Below are 20309 nucleotides of genomic sequence, written 5' to 3'. Positions count from 1 at the left end.
ATTCTAAAAATATCTATTCCACAACCTTGTGCCCTATTTAAATGGGAATAAATCCTTTTACAGTATTATGCAATGAACATATTTAGTCGTAATTACTTCTACAAGTAACCACTTAAGGCACTAAATCCCAGCAGACAACATTAAAAGGGACATCTTCTCAAGACAAAATGGATTTCCCTGAACAAACTTAGTATTATTAGACTTAAGGGAGACCTTAAATTTGTCAGGGACAAGATAAGTTTCTTCTTAGCCTGGGAAACACAGAGGCATTTCTCAAACATTTACTCTGTACCAAGTTTAATAGTGGAAGTCTGTAAATACCTTATCTCGGCAATTGACCTGCTTAAACACCAGTAAACCAGCACTTAACTAAGTACTCTGCCTGACTTCACCCAAGACACTCAGCTTCACCAAGTTTAATTGCTTTCACGGTGTCTTAAACTACACAGCTTCTCCATTAATTAGCAAAGAAGGCACACTAAGAATAAGAGGCAAAGAGATGACATATCTACAGACCAACCATCCGCATTTTGTCAACTGGACATAAACAAGGTCATACAGTTCTTAGGAAATGGGGTGAGTTTAGAACAGGTTAAGCTGTGTGTGAAGCACCAACCTACATCAGGTAGGAGCCAACTTTTATCACAAATATTTCACTGCTTCAAGATTCTGCTCACACTTAGTGCTAAGGATAGCTTATGCCACTGGAATTCCCACATTTTAGACTTTCAACACCTTGTAACCACAAAATGGCCCTTTTAAAAGGCGGTAAAAGAAAGATTTAGAAGTTCATCAATGTCTTAAATTGCAACAAGCGCTCACACTGCACAAGTGGATTATTATTATCTATCAGCTCAGAAGTACAATGAGCAAAGGGTCCTCCTCATTATATTACAGCCCCTGTAAACTCTCAGTGTGCAACATCCTCCTGTCCCAATTACTGCTTTCAAACTATCAGACAGAACTACAAAAAGCTCTACTACTGCTAGAAAAAATACCATTTTAAAGCAGAACCAAATGTCCCTAAGTATAACAGTACCAGACTTTAGGGACATGAAAAGCCTGCTAAAGTGAAAACTCACAAATGAGCTGTTTCTTCAGATTTTTCAAGTATAAACAATTTCACAAAGTAAAATCTGGCAGCAGGTTCTCTGCTAGCCAGCATACAGCTTTCAACAACAGAAACACTAAACATGAGCTTTTATTTTTTCAACTGAACGTTTAATAGTTGATGTCATTTAAGGAGGAAAAAAGTAGCAATTAAGTAGAGCATATTTATTAAATATTAACAGTACAACAAAAGTCACGTTGTCAAGCAGAAGGACTCTTTGTAGTTTTTCCAGCCAATCATCAGCCATAGAGCCTTATGTTGTTTCCTTTCAGGTTTTGAAACACTGACTCATGGAAATATCAGCACTGCACACTTCCTCAAAGTGGCAATCTTATAGGAAGTGTTTGTTTAGTCTTACATGACACATTGTTTTGTTTATGTATAAGGGATTCCGGTAAAAATAATTTTCAATTAAGGAAAAGAAAGAGACATAAGCACAATGGTTTCAGTTATGGGAAGCCAAAATAAATCAATTTCAACTAGACATCTGAACAGCACATTCCTTAACACAAGTACTACTTTTTTCTTTCTACTGTACATTACTTCCTTGCAACATGAGCAGAAGTTGCCAGGCATTAAGTTCTTTCAATTCAACTAACCGCAAAAGAAACTGGACAAGAGGTAGCACAGTAACAATTCCTCTCAACACTGGTACCTACATCAACAGTTCACATTGCTGCTCCACAACTTCAGCATCTCAGTGACACATCTTTAGGAGGTGCCACTCCATTGTCAGTTCAACTGAGTGAGGCGAACGCACAGCTTCCTACAAAGTTTAACTGTCTCAAGACTTTCAAAAAAGGAAACAGATGGCTCAAGCTAAATCCAAGCATGACTAGAAACAACATTCCTCAGAACATGGAAGCACTTAGGAGATCCAAGATGTAATAACCCACCTAGCTTAATATGGCTGATTCCATGCAGCCCATCAGTCCCAAAAGAACTAGTTATACAAGCAGAAGAAAATGCCTTAATTTACCTGCAGCTTCTTGGAAATACAGGACAAGCCAGCCATAGCAGTACACTAGATTAGGGCATTCAAACATCGCTAGGCAACACGTGTTTTGCACAGCCAAAAGCCTCCCAACTGCATCTGCCTCCTCATTAAAAGAGGAATGTCAACATGGATGTCCACTCTGTTTGCACTGATTCCTCAATGAAATCAATGAATGATTTCAGCCAATTTATTCTAAGGCATACCTGTGTATCAGTGTCCCCATTCATGATTTGCCAGCAGAGGTGCTACACAGAAGGAAATGTCTTATCAGATCAAGCACAGAATATCTGAAAGTCAGAGATCAGACAGAGCTTGGCTATGAAACAAGCTCCCAAAGAACAGACCATTTCCTCAGCATGATAAATCAAAGCAAATCAACATGGAAAATGACATACCTTTTTGCCCTCACATAAGTTTTCTCTTAACCCATTAATTGAAAGATTAAAGTCTCCTGTCACTAGAAAAGAGAGAAAACTACAAGACACCCATGAATGGGAACTACTAAAAGAAATGTACTATTCGGAATAGCTGAAAAAGGTAGTGTCCCTCCAATGTTCATCATCTTCTCAATGGTGCCCAGCAACAGGATGAGGAGAAATAGCCATAAATAGAAACACAGTAAAGTTCCACCTCAACATGAAGAACTTCTTTACATTGAGGGTGGCAGAGCAGTGGAGCACATTGCCCAGAAAGGTCATGGAGTCTCCCTCTCTGAAGACATTCAAAAAGCACCGGGGCACATTGTTGTGTGACACATGCTAGGTGACCCTGCCTCGGCAGGGGGTTTGCAGTGATGACATCCAGCGATCCCATCCAACCCTAACAACTCTGTGAGCCCGCGACCTCCCTTCAGATCCAGTCACAGGACTTTCTGCAGGGAGCCCACAAGCTCCATACACAAATTCTAGAGGATTAGGATTGCTTTACGAGGCCAATCTGATTAGGAATACTTCCTCAACCCATCAAAGCAATCCCGCCACTTCCTATTTTGGTGACAATTTCCCAAGAGACAGTCAGCTACAGAGAGGAGTGTGACTTTCGAGCACGAGTGGCGGACAGTGGCGGGCCTGCCCGGCCGCCGCTGCGCGCCCCCGGCCGCCGCTGCGCGCCCCCGGCCGCCGCTGCGCGCCCCCGGCCGCCGCTGCGCGCCCCCGGCCGCCGCTGCGCGCCCCCGGCCGCCGCTGCGCGCCCCCGGCCGCGGGCACACGGAAGCGCTCGGCTCCGCCCCCTGCCGGGCAGCGGCGGAACGGCGGCGCAGCGCCGGGCATTGTCCTCCACATCCTCCGGGAAACACCTTCCGCTCCGACGGGACAAGCCAAACGCCGGGATGCTCGCGGCTTTTCCTCTCGCTATCCAGCCTAAAAAACAGCGGGGATCCTTGCTGCAGTTCTACAGTAATCAAGTGCGTAGCTCTGATAGGGGCTCCGCTCCGACAGCTGAAGTCAGCAGCAGGATTAACTTTAGTCCGCGACATAATGAGATTCATCTCAAGACTTTTGCAGCTGTTATTGTATTCGATCTCCTCAACAGCTCAAAGAAATTCCCACACTCTCGTGACTTCAATCATTCAGGCATAAGATCATCACTGTTTTCTTCTCAAAAAAACCCCAACTAATCAAACACAAACAGCTTAGCCACAAGTCATCACCCTATACGCGGGATGCGTTCTTAGCCCTTTTACTAAAAACCACCAGATAGAAACAACTTGCAATATCATCACTCACATGGTGTCCGGATTTCTGCCTTGTGAAAAGACCTTTCTTAAATTCCCCTCCCCTCTTTGAAAAGAGACAGAGAGCAAGTCTCCGACCATACTGCGTAGTCTTACTGAATCTTTTTTCTGGGTGTATAGAACATAAAACGAACACATAATTTTTAGTTTATATGATAAAATTTTAACTCTTAAAAACTGCTATCACTAAGCTACCTGTTGACAGCTAACGAGGAAACGATCCTACATATGGTCTCTTTGAAATGTTAACGCCACTGTCCAATAATGAGATTTTCTACGTAATCTCACGTTTCAGTTTCATCTAACACGCCAATTGGAGGCTGCAAATTTGCTTCCGAACGCAGGGAAACGCGAAAGGATATTTTTTTCAAGAGCTTTATTAGGAAGCCACACGCCCTCGGTACCCACCGCTGTGAGCCCGGCGCTGAACTTCGCCACTTCCCCTGCAGCTCGCAGCCCCCGCGCCCCATCCCGGGGAGGAGAACCGCTCGCTCGACATGTGGGACTGATTGTCTTACGGAAACGAGGGATTTCCCTCCCAGCCGGCACACTCAGAACTCGACCAGGGAGAGTTTAATCCGCTCGCTGACATCTGTCGCTTACTTTCTAATAATGTGGTTTGGAACTCGCTCAACACAAGAAGAAGAGCGAATCTCCAAAAGCGCGAGTCGGAGGAAGCCGCGAGGCAGCGACAGCAGCCCCTGCCTGTCCCCCTCGCCGAGGGCAGGGGCTGACACAGCGGCTGCTGCACACAGCCGCTTTTGGGCCGGCTTCACACCAGCTTTGCCAATGACACAGCGCTGAGACTCGGTGGCCGCCTTCAAACTTTTATAGCGCAGCTTAGCAACAAAAATGAAAAAGAAAAAAAAAGGAAAAAAAACCGCTCTAAATAAAATAAAAAACGCGAAATCCGCCGAATACCCTGTGCCTCCCGGACTGCCGCCAGCGCCGCTCGCCTGCCGGACGCACGGCGCTGCCCGCCCGTCCCCGCGGCACCGGCCGCCTCCCAGGCACCGGCCGCCCGCCCCGCACGGCCCCACGGAGCCCCCCCGGGCCGCGGGCACCGCCCGCCCCCAGCGCTCCCCCGGCGGGACGCAGAGCGCAGGACAGCGCGAAGGGGCGCTCGGCGCCTCGCCGAGCGGCTCCAGCGGGGGCTCCCTGCCCGCTGCCCCGCACGCTCACCGATTTTAATCCTGACGCTCTGGAAGACCCGCAGCCCCTCTTCCTCCACCGCCATGGTGGTGGTGGTGGTGCTGCTGCCGCCGCCGCTGTGCCTGACGCTCAGCAGTGCTGGAGCCCCGCCGCCGCGGAGGCGCGGGGACCAGGCAGGAGGAGGCAGGCGAGATGCTCCGCCAGACGGGCAGGAGGGAGGACGGCCGGACGGCTCGGGACGCACCGCGACCGGGCTGCAGCGAGCGAGGCACGGAGCGGCCGCGCAGCCCAGCGGAGCGCAGCGCAGCGCCCGCCTCTACCCCCCCTCCCCCGCCGGCTGGCAGCGCCCGCCCCGCCGCCGCCCCCTCATTGGCCGGCGGGGCGGCGGCCGCGGCGCTCATTGGCCCGCTGCCCGCCGGGGCGGGGGGAGCGCGCGGGGGAGCGCGGAGCGCGGCAACAGCTGGAGCGCGGCCGCCCCCCGCGGCCCGGCCCGGCCCCGCCGCTCCCGCCCGGCCGGGACCCCCGGCGGGCAGCGCGGCCGGGCAGGGGCTCACTAACGCCGTGGCCCCGCTCCAGTGCCGGCCCGCACCGGCTGCCGGGAGCAACCGTTGGCGTCATGGCGAGAGACAGGGAGGGCAAGAGAGAGAGAGGGAGGGAAGGAGGGAGGGATGTGCAAGTCCTCTTTCCCACACAGCCATAAAGAGAGGGCTCTAGCGATGCCCCAGGTTTGAAAGCCATTCATTAGCGAGGAAAAGAAATCCCGTATTAAATAAACAAACCCGTTTGGGCGCTGGGAGCAGGCCAGTCTGTCTTCCTGGCTCCATTTGATCAGCGGCAAAGCTGGCTCTACCTGATTGCACGGGGAGAGCAGGGAATTCAGATTTCAGACTTGCATGATTACACAGTAAACAGCGAGAAATAGGACCTGTGTCAGTGTTCAGTGCCAAACTTTGGGTCTTGTAAAGTCAGTAAGTGAAATATGCCTTCCCTAAAGGTCTGGCAAAAGCAGAGCGCAAGGTTCAGTGGAGGTCAACAGATTACATTATTTCAAAAACTAAAAAATCAAATTACCTTTGGTGCAGTCCCAATCCCCCTAAAGAGGCTTGGAACATCCCTATGCAGAACAGCCCAGACACATCACAGTCCAGCATGCCTGATAAGCACAACAAAATGTCCTTTCTCAAGTCTGCAATTAAAAAAAAATAAATAAAAATTCAATACTTTCCTGTTCCAGTTCTAATTTCAGGAGTGATAGAAAGGCAAACTCACAGAGAACAATCTCTACATATATTAAAAAGCTAGTAATGAAGAACAGCAAGTAATCAGAAGGCAAATCAGTCACACACAGTATGAAGTCTGTACCAAAGAGGTGCATACAAGCCTGATGAAAACAGTTGAGCAATCCATCAGTGCTTGAATTATGGAAGGTACAACACATAATAAATGCTTTTTATTACCAAAAAAAAAAAAAAAAAAAAAAAAAGGTGAGATACTGAAATACAGAAGAGCAAATGAAAAGTTGGGAAGGAGCTGGAGTAGCAGAGGAAGTCAGCTTGTAGGAAAGCTTGAGGCACCTGAGTTTTCCCACACAGGTATGGGCCTAACTGAAAGAAACTGGCAAGCTCACAGCCAAAAAAGGAAGCAGTGAGTTATCTCAAGGAGCTGCCTGACTTACTGTGTCTTCTTTGTCTGCATAGCCAAGTGACATATGTAATTTGATAAAAATACTTTTACAGCACAGGACTCTAAAGAGATTTTACAAAGTACAGGCTTCCATTTACCAACATCCATGCTGTAATTCTTTCTTCCTTGCTGTAATATGCCCAATGTCTTCTGTAACCTCATTATACCCATTCCACCATGTGCCATCTTTACTTTTATAATGCTCTCAGCTCACTCCCAGCAACATTCAGCTCCTCTGCCCAATGGTCCTTCACATCCCCCATGATACCTTCAGTGCTCCCTGCCCCAATAAGCTTTAACATTTTCTGCACATAACCCAAATTTCAATTGTCACAATACTTCTGATTCCCCCATTTTTGTCTCACCTTCCAGCTGGACAAGAGGCAACACAAGCAGCAGTCTGAACAGAAATTACAAGAACGCTGATCAGAGAGCTCACATTTTAAGAAGGACATTGTCTCAGACCAGCTAACCTGATGTTGCCTCCCAGATGCTGGATGTGACAAACAAACAATTTTGGGATATACATGTCTGGTTAATACTCTGTACATGCTCAGATATAAAAAGGAATATACAAAGTCTGTTGCTTTTGCTCCTTCACCACATATACACATTCCTTGAACATATGGGTGCAAAATAAATACAAGCCCACTGGGCCATCTCACTGAAGAAAAATGGCAAGCCACTGTTACACACAATGTTGTACACAGGCACAAACAAAGAATTACAGCTATAAGCAAGTGGATAATGTTTAGCTGTAAGCAAAGGTAAATGTATCCTGTGCTTAGGAACTTTATAAATCTTCCTCAACAGCATCAGGGAGAAACCTGATTCCATGCTCTAAATATTCGGGACATCTTTAATTAAATATTTTACTTCTGTGTTTGCTACATAAGGACTTCAGCTGGCCTCGTTTCCCTGTTGGAAGCTTCTATTATCTGCAGAAAGTTGACCCCAAAATAGTAATTTTTTAAAAAATCAATTTTTCAATTCTCTACCCAGCATTTGCTGCTGTAAGAGCTGTTCTCAGCAGATACTGAACAGACTATCTTTCCCAATTTGCCATTGTGTTCTTTCCAGATAGTCATGGCATTTTGATCTATATCCTTTATGCCCAGAAAATGAAAGAACACACCTACCTATAGTACAGTCTTTGTATGTTCAGAAAAATCAAGCTCTACATAAATTCCCCACCCCTTGATGTGCACCCAAATTTGCAGTCAAAGCCCACCATCTTAAATCTAATATCATTTGACCCAGCATAAATTCACTTTGTAATCTAAGGTGCTGATTTTCTGCCACGCCCTAACCTCAAGTGTTGCTTGCAACCTCACCCTGTGCTAACGCTGGTCTCACAAGGCTGTGTGGTGAAACACATTTGTTGGGTAAAAAAAAAAAAAAAAATACACTTCCATTTGTATTTTGTGAAAAACAAGAGGCCCATAAGCCATGACACTTGGAAATCCTTTACCCACCATCATAAGCAACCTGATCAGAAAGCATCTCAGTCCAAGGTGTGGTTAGGGCACAGTGGGATGCTGGACAGCTTTAGGAATGCATACCTGCCCATGACTACACTTCCAGGCTAATTTTCAGGATGGCCTAGCTTTGCCAAGAACACAAATATGTCCAGGAAAAGTATGTTCAGGAAAAGTATGGCAAAATTTAACCGTAAAGCCAAACTTTCCTGTGAAATATAGTGAAGCATGACCAACTTCCACACTTAAGTATAACAGAAACTACCAAGATGCCTACAGAATCAATTAGCAACAATTGGAACAGACCTACATTTAAAAACATCAAAACAAACAAAAATTAGTAATTAAAAAACCACTGTAGAGCAAGAAAAAATAGGGAAAAAAGCTGGTACCTTTGTGGACTTTTTGCCACAGAATAAATTAATATTCTTCACATGAAAATCTACAAATGGTTGCTTGCAGCTCTGTGCTGTCCAGCTACGCTTCTGGTTTCCCACTAGATCTTTTCTGCTGAAGCTTTTTGTCAGTTCTTCTGTGTATCAGTGTGCTAGTTTATTTTTCTGTCAAATCTTGTTTTCTTGATATACAGCTGAAAGCATGTTGCTTCCTCTTTAATAAACTTGTCTCCAGATGTTATACAGTCTAACAATGTAAATGCAGGCACTGTTTCAAAATTCACATGAATATGTATTTTTAAAGATGTTAAACACAGTATAAAAAACAGCCAAAGAGTGTGTACTGCTTTTTCAGTTTCTCCGTTGCTGAAATGAAAGCTCAGCAGCAGCATCACATATGTATGTGCATATTACACATAACATGTGCAGGCAACATGAGGTATGCAGCTGCAGCAGTCTCATCAAAAAAAATCTAGGCAAAGTGAAATACTGCTTTTTAAGATGTGGATGAGTTTGTTAGTGACAATGTCTATCCCAACTTTCTTCATCCAAGCCATATGGGTTTATATTATCAGCTCTTCAGAGGATTCTTGAATCTAAATTAGACTACAAAGAAGGTCATTTTCTGTGACTCATTTGTGCCAAGCAAGGAAATCATTTCCTCTCTTGATCTACATGATAGCATTCTCTTGGGAGGAAACAGAATATAAGAAGCTCTCTAATCTCCTTTTGCATTATGCAAGAAACTAACAAAATATGAACCTTCTATCCCCAGGGTAGCACAAAGCTGCTACCTATATTTATGGGAAGGAACAACATATTTAAGACAAATCTAAGGAAATATCACTGTTATAAAAAGCAAGACTATGATCTGATGACTGAGATATTGTAATTGAATTCTAGGAAGACATAGACAGTTTTAACTAATAATATCTGTACCAGGCTTAAAGGCAGCTACTATCCATGTCGAGATGCTGTATGATATGACAACTATGCTGACTAGGGTGACCCAATAAACATTTATTCCTGGCAAAGTGAGTGGAGAAGCAAAGAAGTCTTTGTTAGAGCCTCTGCATCCTATTCCCCGTCTGAGTGGTAAATCCAGACCTTGCAGTGATACCTCTCACAGGAACTGAGTATTTTTGCTCCTGAATTCCTAGAACCAAACAATTGGTCAGGAAAAGTCTGTAGTCCTTCCTTCAGTCTCCATGCATAGTGAGATATGGCAGAAATATACTATGCAAGTAGGAAATTAAGGCTGAGTCTGTGTTTACCTGTGGCTCCCCAGGCTAAGAGTTGGCATCTGATGTAGCTCCAGAGGAATGATGAAACAGTAGTGAAACTGCTTGTAGGATTAGTCTGGCAGAAAAACACTCTGGCCATTACACTGAATAAAAGAAGAAAGGAAAGAGAATGATAACAAGAAGAAACCTTTAATTAGCAAAATGTCAGCAACAGTGACAAGAAAACACAGATTTCACAATAATACAGAAGTGACAAAGTCCAATTGAAGGAGAAACGTGGGAAAGAGCAGATACTACTGCAGTGGCTGTTATGGAGCTCTGTGTATGCACCAGTACATATGCATGTATGGTACACTCACACACTGGATAAAAATAGATCTGTGCATCAGAATCAGGAAAACTGGGGATTGCATTGCAGTTACTACACTTAAAGAAAGGAAAGATCTCCCCTGTGACCCCTGAGTACAGGAAGTAAAGCATGCCTACCTGTTTTTCTTACTAGTTACCTTCAAAAAAATCCCACATTTTTGCTGCTTGTTGCTGGAACATGGGGCCAGGAAGAGGCCAGAAGGGGGAAGAGAAAAATGGCTTTAATTACAGGAAAAGGGGGCCAGTAAGAACTGGTTGTTACAATAGCCAAGACAATACAACTAACTTTCATGGTATATGTATTTTTTTAACTTTTTCTTTTTTTGCTCTTTTAATTCTTGTTCATCACTTCTAAAAATCTGTCAGTCTAGTTCTCTCCTAAAATATACATCTATGTTAAAATTCAAGTAATTTCAGCAGCAAGCTCATAACATTCAGGATTCCAATGAAGTTTACCAACATGAAATACTTTCTGGTTAAACTTGCAAAAGCATTGTGTTCTGGGCCATATCTGCTTTACTTGAGCTTATAAACTTTGCTTTCCTATGAAGGAACAAATCCCTTTATCCTTCAATAAAAGATTATAATGTAATAAAACTGCAATAAGATCTTACAGAAAAACAAAAATAAAACCAAAACAAAACACTAAAACCCCCCGTGATTATGTACAAGAATGAAATATAGTGAATTTTCCTGCAGTTTAAAAATATGCATCTATTTTCATATCTTCCACATTAACCTCTTGTGAAACTGCTACGTGGAAACAGCAAATAATATTGAGAAAGAAAAAATGAACAGCAGTAGGACTTGCTAGTGTTTTAAAAATACTGAATACTTCTGTTTATAATAAATATATGGTTATGCAAACAGGCATACAAACAACCATATTTCACAAGCCATTGCATATTGGCAGCCATAATCATAATTTTCTTATCTACTTTGCTTTTAAGTAATCAGGTCATCTGCAGTCTTCTCTGTTCTTTATGAGACTTAATTTGACAAAATAGGACTCCATCCTTACTCTCCACCTCCAAGGCAAAATTTCAACCCCTCTCAGTTTGGCAGCATCAGTAGTATCTCTTTTGAGGGGACTGCAAGGAGAGCTTTTACCCCTTCTTCTCCCTCTTATCCACCCCAGGGGATTGTGTAGCTACCCAGAGGAAAGCCATTGGGATTGTATTACAAACATCCACCCCAAAACACATATTAAACAAACTCTTCTCTGCCTCTGAGATGTGTTCCAGTTTTGTGCTATAAGTGAGACCTGTAAGACGGATGCTCTGAAGTTTACATTGACTTGGTGAAGTTTTGCATCACTCACCCACAAGCAGGGGCACACAGCTGTCCCACGTGCTGCTGTAACCCTTTACCAGACTTTTCCATGTAGTCACGCGTTCAGTATGGGTCAGGTCCTGTGGTCTTCCTTTGCTCAAATACCCCATTGAAGCCAACACTGGAAGGTCAGCTTGCAAATGCCACCCTCTCTGCGTGGTGAATAGCTCCCATTGAATACACTGGGATTACTCATGTGTGTGAGTGACTACCAACAAGAGCAAAAGGAGCAAAATCTGGTCCTCATTAAGGACTGCTAATCTGAAAAAAACCTCCTTCAGTCAGTAGTACCAATCAGGCAGAGCAGGTCTCTCAGTGAGAAGCTACATAGGAAGGGCAATACAGCACCGTTTGTCACTATATTTTAACACATTATCTTTGAAGCATCAGTTAACTATCCAGGCATAACTACATGGAGGAGCTCTATGCCACCACAGTTGATAAGCAAAGATAATCTTATACCAAGAAACACAATTAGCCAGATTTGGAGGTTTTTTGAATGGAAGCAATTTTTCTGGTCTGAGAGATTAAAAAAATCAAGGTTGAATTTAAAAATAAAAATCATACCACACTTGATACCCAAGTATTTAATTACATATTATCATGGGTAACTACTAATGGGCTCCAATTAGGCAATCTTAGTTTATTGCTTTCGGAAACATTTACAGCCACTAGATAATGTGTAGATTTAAGTCAATATCTGAATAAACAGCCTGGAAAACACATCATTTGTACCCAGATTGGATTACTAGCATGATTATCATCTGCCACCTGCTGGAAATAGCTGTGATAATGCAACTAAGTTGCACAGATGGAAGGTCTGGTCACTCACAGAACCAGCGGAAATGTCAAAGAACAAAAATATCTTCCTTGTACCCAGGAGTTTATTCCTCTTGCACCCACTGGGAAAGTTTCATTTGCCAAAGAGGGATATTTGTGAGCATCCACAGAGAAGCCTTAACATGACTTTGTTTAAACAAACAGAAATTAATTTGCTGTTGGAAATGGCATTATCTGCCTGTGTCTGACCAGAAGGCAAGATACATAGTCTGAAACTAATGCACTCAGCTAATCCCATCTCAGGCTGGCATAGCTGGCTTGTCAGTCTGCTAGAAATGGCATGATTGCAGGTCCCCCTGCAGCATCCTCACATTGTCTTCAAGCCTCATTCAAAGAGATTGACCACTCTGGCTTTATGGTGGCCCATAAAACCCTTAAGGACAACAAAACCTACCCATTCAAGACATCTGCTCTCACTCAGAAAAAAAAGGGACAGTGTTTGTATGTGGTATTATTCAGAGAGCCAGAACCTTGTAACTTGCTTCCTCTGTGCCAGCAATCCAGAGTGAGTAATCCAAGTAAGCCAGAGGGTAAATCTAGAGGCAGCACTGCAGGACTGGCCTTCCTCTCTCCCTTGTGCAGAACAGTAGCAGGACACACAGGTACAACAAGCAGTTCTTGTCAGGGGCTGGCTTATTTTGTCCCACTGGCTGATGACAGGGCTAATTGTATTGGTGTGATTTTGCAATTGGCAGGTCTCCCCAAGCCAGTAGGGAGAATGAGACAGGTGCCACTATATTAGAGAGTCAGACCTTTTTTTATTAAATAAAATAAAACACAGGCCTTGAGCAACCAATTTTTGCATGCCCAGCAGGTTTAGAACATCAGCCCAGAGTTAGTGTTTAGATAGTTCTTGCATTCAGGGAAACAGTGCCTTTCTCTGCATATGTTTCAATTATTTCCAAGGTCAAAAAAGAAGACTAAAAAGGGAAAATGGAAATAAAAAACCTAAAAAAGATAATAAAAAGTGAAATTATTTTTGAAGGTTATCCAGGTCTGTGGGATGGAGTGGAGAAAAAAACAAGAATACATATCTCAGGACCTAATAAAATTCTAATTCCTCATTTTCTCCACTAACTTTTTTTAGCCATTATAAAGCAACCAGCTGTTAATAGCAGTAGGAATTTATATCAGCCCTGGAAGCAATATAAAAAAATCTAAAACATTGAGCCCCACATCAGCAAGAATTAACATGGGCATGTACTACCACATGCCTCCTGAGCAGGGGAAGGGCCAGGCCTGCAGGAGCACCATGTCCCACTGCAGTGTGCAGCATTCCCTCCAGGAGCACTGGCCACAAGCCATGCATCCAGAACAATGTTTCTGTCAGCATTTGCTTTCAGTTGAAAGCGTTTGTTGTTTCACCCTGCTTTGTCTGCTCTTAGGAGGTCGCTGTGCTTCAGGCTCCCGAATTTCCTCCTCTGCGCTGCTCTTAGGAGGCTGACACCTCTCCTGCAGCAATATGGTCCTTGCCTGCGCTGGTAAGTGTCCCTCATTCCAGCCCCATGCAGAAAATTTGGCTGATTTACTCCTGTAAAGCTTGGCAAGGGTCTGATATAAAGAAAATACCCAGAAGTAAAAAACCTGCCAGCCAAAGAATCAGCAACACCCTCCAGCCTGCACGCACAGGAGTCTGACACCCTCGCTGCAGCCATTGATGCAGTGACATTTGCACCCCGGGGGGGCACGTGGCTGAACACAGACCCTCACCTGGGAGAACATGGGGCTGCCAGGAAAATTCATCCAGCCCTCTGTCCCCAGACATGCTGGCCTCTGGCTACAGACCAGCTGTTTCGCAGTGAGATCCTACCTCACCCAAGTGCTTTCTCTATGGCCAGCACCAGGACAGGGAAGTTATCACCTAGAAAGTGACCCCTCCTCAGGCAAAGGTGGGGGACAGGGCTCTGGCCTTACCTCTGTGTAACTACCCTGTATCATCCATCCAGGCAGCGAGACCAGCCTTCCCCAGAAAGCTAAGGGCTGCTGCACAAGCCAACAATTGCTCAGCAGTGGTGTCCTGCCCTGTTCTCTCCCTTTGTGTCCTTCTCCCAAGTTAAAACCACTCAGGAGCATTAGCTGTCTTCTTGGCAATTTTTCTGGAGATCAAGGAAATCATGTGTTTTAGCAAACATTGTCCAAGAGATTTTAAATTGTGTGGGTAGATATAAATACATATAGATAAACAGAACTCTGTGTGATTATAGAAATGTTTTTCCCTTCCTCTTCCTCTCTTCCCACCCCCTTTCCCTTCTCTCAGTTTCTCAGACAATAAGTGGGAAACAACCTCTTTTTTTTCCCCAGCCAAAAATTAATTCTTGCTCAGAACTTCCAGAAGGGGTCAAGTCTAAAGGAAGCATCTGGTCAATCTGCTTTTGTACTGCAGTGGGGGCTGTGGCCCTCACATCCCCTCCCTCTGCACCGCTCAGCACTGCCAGCACTTGTGCCACGCTTCGCTCACACTCGTGCACGAGGGCTGGCAGCTCTTGGATGGAAGCCCCTGGGTATGCTGCATGCACAGACAGAGAGCACATCCCACTCATCCCACCATGGCTTCCAGCTGCTTTTTTTTATCCTCCTGGGTACAGATGGACTCTTCAACTACTGACTGGGGTGGTTTGTCGTGAGTTATCTGATAAGGGATTGTGCTTGCAGGGTCAGAGTCACAGCACAGGGTCCTGCCATGTAACATACTGAACTGACCAAACAATAATTTGGCTTCTCTCAGCATCTTGAAATGCACATCCAGGGATAGGCAGTGAATGAAGACACACTGGGCTTGATCCTCAAACACGCCCACAAGTGGCTCCCATGCTGTGGTTCAGTCTGTGCATATGTTAAAAGTCAGTCAGTGTAAAATACTTCATAGAATAAAATAAGAAATAGCTAAAACTTCCAGATAGTCAGGAAAGCTGTCAACAAAAAAAAAACTGAGGACGTATTTTCCTCTTCATGTATATAGAAAAGCTTTTAAGCCTTAGAAAATGTACATTCACCATCTTGCATTCTCTTAGTAAATATACCAAGTTCAAAGTGAATGAAAAACATGAAAAAAGCACTTCTGGTCATGGTGAGCAACAGTACCTCAAACATATGCTCTCCATGGGGTGTGCAATGGCAGCAGAAGCATTTTTTTTTAACTTATTCTGTAACTGGGCAATAAACATGAGCAGTTGCTGTAGCTAGCAGCTCCTGAGTCAGCCCAAGCTCTTCTGCTGGCAAAGGGGGTGGGAGAGGAAAGGGCAGTTGACTCACTAATTTGCAACATAGTGGGTAGTAACTCAAGGATCAAATTCCCAGCAACAGTGCCACCTGCAGAGCTTACAGCCCTATATATTTTATTTTGCTTGAAAATCAGACCAAAAACAAAAGTAAAAAACAAACCCAGAAACCTATAAGAGCCATAGGATGCTGAGACCTCCAATGAGAAACTGAGAATACTCCAAGATTAACAGGTTAACAAAGTAGTCTGGTATTGACTACCTTGCTCTTATGCTGCAGAAAACATAATTCTCTCTGCTGTGTGTGAAAGCTAAATGTATTTGTGTCTTAAGACATAGTGAAAAATGCAGTTTTTGCAAAAAATGAAAATATTCTCACATTCATTATAGACTTATTTCTCATCTGTTCTTTAGCAAATACCTTTTGCTATTAAGAAATTACATGCAAGTCCAGTCTGTAGCTTTTTAAGGATGCTTCAGAAGACTGCTTTGGCTAAGCAGTGAAGCACCATTCTAAAGGTTTTCCTGATGTAGCTCTAAGTTCAGAAGAGAAGTTAGAACTAGAGGTAGGACCTATTGTCCCCGTCCTCCATTACCATCTTCTGATACAAAGGACCTGCTGGACCTTAGGTAGCTCAACATGAAGACAACCATTAAAACTGCTGAGTTTTTCTTTTCTTTTGTCAAAATATAACAAAACCCAGCAATACCCGTTTGCCCCAGAACCCAGTTTAAAATGCATATATGCACCATTTCTGAGGGTAGAAAGAGAATAGGCAACGAAGGAGGAAGTTTAAAGCCACTTCCCTTCACAAAATTTAATTGAGAAGCAGCTGGGAGCCCATGCCAGGTGATTTCATTTCTTACTGGGCCATGTTTCCATCAATCTAACAGTCTATGTTTTTCTTATATTTTAAGGGCTTCATCAAAATCAGTTAAAAGATAACGATGTCCTTTGGATCAGTGCATAACAGATCATTAAACATATAGCATTTAAAAGGCCAAGGCCCTGCCAAGCACTTTTATTTGTTGAAGAGCAAAACATAATTGTGTTATGTGCACAATTTTATATAGGTATTTGAAAAAATACACTTAAATTCTGTACTCTTTATTATTTTTACTGACATTCTCCACATCTTTCTATTAACAAGAAATTAAGAACACAAACAGTGGGGAAAAAAAAACCACTTTTCATTTCCTTCCATAATTTGTCTGAAAATAAGAGTGTTTGCCTTACAGCTCAAAATTAGTAGGTATCAAGATTTTAATTATATGTCTGCTTCTGCTGTTTAAGCTCCATTTCACACCAAGTATAATAAAAATCACTAATGCCTATAATCAACCTTACTTCAACCACTGAAATGAAAGAGATAATCAAGATACATATTAAAAAGAGCACTGGCACTGATTCTGTGTTGGGTAGTTGTGTGATAGATGCGTTCTGCATCCACATGTGTAAGATCAGCCTGCACAAACTGCCTTGCAGTAAAGAGGAATATCCCTGCTCATCCTTGAACAGACTAATTCTCGTTACTGAATTTTGCTACTATGTGCCAAAGGTTCCCTCCCTACTTCCCAGGGCTCCTATATAATGTGGATTAATCTACCTGTTTTAAAAGATCCGTGGCAGCTGCAAGTTGTAATTCAAGTCTTCTCCTTAGGAACTAAGGACCTTATAAAGAAAATGCATCAACCAAAAGCAAACTTCTTCAGCAGTCCACCAGACCCAGCTTCAGGGTGCTCTATACCATGAGTACAGAAACCTCAAATGATCTGTGTCAGCTCAAAGTCCTCTTTGGAGGAGACCAAGCTGATCTTGAACAAGCAGAACCTTTCCCATTTTTGAGGGCCTGAGTAAACATCTTTGCCCATTCATTTTTCTGCCAAATACTGCCTAAGAAGAATGAAAGCCAAGGTGGCCATGGATGAGAAACAGTAGTCAGCTTGGTAAATGGCTTTTGGAAGTCTGTTTTGTCACTTTCTCTTAGCAGTCAGATATTAAGCAGATAAAGAAAGGTGAAAAGTCTATTAAACCCCAGAACTATTTCAGTATGAACCCATTTGACCTGGCTTTTGAAAAGTGCATTTTCAATCAATGAAATAAATGTTCTAAAAAACGCATTGCAGAGCAAAAGACCACACTGTGGGTTTGTTCAGAGCATTACTGAGGTGTGCCATGCAATTCAAGACTCAGTAAATACAGCCCGTTATGCAGTCATTTACATATTTGTATGAATTATTCGTAGAGTCATGGATTGGTTTGGGTTGGAAGGGACCTTAAAGATTACCTGGTTGTAACCTCTCTGCCATGGATCTTATTTCTGGCTTACACCACTATCTTTCCTTCACCAGTGGGAAGGAGAGCTGGTTTGTGAAGCATAACTGGTAATCCATTTAATGCATGAATAAAATACTCTTTGCTATAACATTCAGTTCTTGTTTTCTATTTGTTAAATGCATTGTTTGAAATGCTACCACCAGCTATTCATTCCTTTTCTGAGCAGCGATGCCATGACAACCTCCACGTGACTGGCTACAAGCATACCACAAGTCTCCAGGGCTTTGCTTTAGAAAACACTCAGATTGGTGTTACTCACACTTTTTTTTTTTTTTAAGAGCCCAGTTTCAGAGATGCTTTATTTTGCAGAGATGCATCAAGCCTACCTGTCAATTCTACCATGTGGCAACAACTATTTCAGCTAAAATGGGACTAAGCAAAGTATGAAGAACTCAAGAAAAGTGTGGGTACAATTGCTTGATAAAGAGCATGTTCTTTAAGACTTCATCAAAGAATATGCGTACCCAAAAGGACTACAGCATCTCTCTATTCATTCTTAATGTGCTTAATGTGAAATCTACTGATGACCAATAAGGTAGAAGAGACATGTTTTGAGAATATCCAGCAAATGTATGTACAGCTTTTGTGTCCATTTAGGGCATCATAATGATTTTCACCAAATTTAGAAGGGAAAAATATTTGATTAGTCATTTGCTTCAAATCAGTAATAATGCAGGACTGTGCCCTCTTCAAAATCCATAAGCAGCGAATAGCATCAGTGATGATTCAACTGCATTGCTACCGTAGGAAGATTGTATCACAATACAATTAGCTTTAATGTGAAGAAATAGTTCTTCATTATTTCCAGACTGGGTCTGCTTCATTAACTGTGCGCAATTTCTTTCTTTCCTTCCTTCCTTCCTTCCTTCCCTCCTTCCTTCCCTTGCAGGTGGAAAAAAGTTAACGATGAGGTAGAGAATTGAAATTGACATATTTTTCTAACTAAATTGACAATATTGAAATGAATAAATTTCTTTCTGTATGAATTAACCCCAAGAGGCTCACTGCTGTTTATAAGCATGGCTATTTAAACAGTGTCTCTTTTAAAGCAGGGAACTGATACCAGTGTAGCTGAAATGCCCTCAGCATCCACTGATAATACAGAATTCTCATTTGTTCAGTGTGCAGAGTAGTGTACTTCATATATGCATGAAGGGCACAGAATAGAGGTTAGAGATCCCCGTGGCATATAGTGAAGAAATGTATTATAGAGAACAAAATATTTGCTACAGCTCAATTGCCCTTGGATTAAAAATAAGTATTAATTTCTGAGTGCAAGAGAAGAGAAAGTATAACTATCATGTAGAGTGAAGGATGGCTCAGAAAGTAAAGAATTTTGGTTTTTATTATGGGGTTCACACCAAGCAGTGATTAACAAGGTCCCCGGTGACCAAAGAGTGGCCTTTCCAAGTGCCCCTGTGTTGTCATGCTGGTGCTTCTAAATTCCCATGCTGGTATCCCAGAAAATTCACCATGCCTTGTGCTGGCACAAACACAGGCTTGCTGCAGTGGACACCAGCTACCAGAGCAGAGGTACCTGCAGCTGTGGCACCTGGGGGCAGCAGGGCAGTTTGGCAGATTGTCCTGAATGGCACAGCCCCCTGGGGCCCAGGCTTTTGATCTACCAAGAGAGACAGAAATCGCTCTGAGGAAACATAAGGGTCTCTGCTTGGGGATGTAAAGGCTTTGCATTGAAGGAGCTCACAAAAACAAACAAACAAAAAAATTACCCAGAGCAAGAGAGAAAGGGGAAATAGGAAGCAAGGAAGAAAACAAGGTACACTTCTTGGAGAAGACCACTAAAAAGATGGCAATGTTTGGGGATAAGTTATCACTTTCTCCATGCTGCAAAAAAAGTCAGTGTGTTTTTATGAACCTGAGAGCAAACACATCCAGTATGAATAATTTTGCTATTTCCTTAACAGAAGAAAGGATCAGGGAAAAAATATCAGAAGTTACATCTGCTCTCCACAATATTCTGCATAGAATTAAAAAATTAAAAATATTATTGTTCAAAAATCATCTGTAAAGTGCTGCAAGTTTAAGTGCTGCTGTAAAGAGATAAGGGTGAGCTTATAAATGCCAGGGTTAACCTTTTACTGTTGTGCATATAAGAACAAGACAGAAACTGTTCACAATTCCCAGAAAATGAAATTATATTGCTATGAATTCTACAGAACAAATCCAGTTTCTAAACCCACCTTTTGTTGTTTCAAGTTTGGAAGAGTTTGCATATCTACCAATTAAAATCAGAGTTTGCATAAATCTCACATTTTGTTCTTCACACTGGTGATTTGTACTGACTGGTACAGTAACAACCCTCTTTTACAAGTTACATGTCTTCCCTAAGTTGCTTTTAACATAACTTATTCGTATGATAATTAAAGGCACCTGAAGAATCAGAGGAGATAGCAGCAGCA

The 20309-nt window shown here is 43.0% G+C and overlaps 1 protein-coding gene across 5 annotated transcripts in view; it reads right to left on the bottom strand.

Annotated features, from left to right (window-relative positions):
• The window catches only part of RASA3 (RAS p21 protein activator 3), a 171434-nt gene that overhangs the window by 125102 nt on the left and 26023 nt on the right, over nt 1-20309 (bottom strand). For 2 of the 5 annotated variants that reach the window (XM_038154257.1, XM_038154275.1), the window contains exon 1: nt 5023-5333. In XM_038154257.1, coding sequence (XP_038010185.1) covers nt 5023-5077 — 55 coding nt within the window. In that variant the 5' untranslated portion in view covers nt 5078-5333. Of the gene's footprint in view, nt 1-5022; nt 5334-6063; nt 6179-9822; nt 9936-20309 lie in introns of those variants that run through there. The other 3 variants (XM_038154267.1, XM_038154284.1, XM_038154294.1) reach the window with 2 other exon arrangements.

This window comes from Motacilla alba, chromosome 1 (genome assembly GCF_015832195.1).
Source record: "Motacilla alba alba isolate MOTALB_02 chromosome 1, Motacilla_alba_V1.0_pri, whole genome shotgun sequence".
In the NCBI taxonomy this organism is placed as follows: Eukaryota; Metazoa; Chordata; class Aves; order Passeriformes; family Motacillidae; genus Motacilla; species Motacilla alba.
This window is presented reverse-complemented; position numbering and strand designations above follow the sequence as displayed.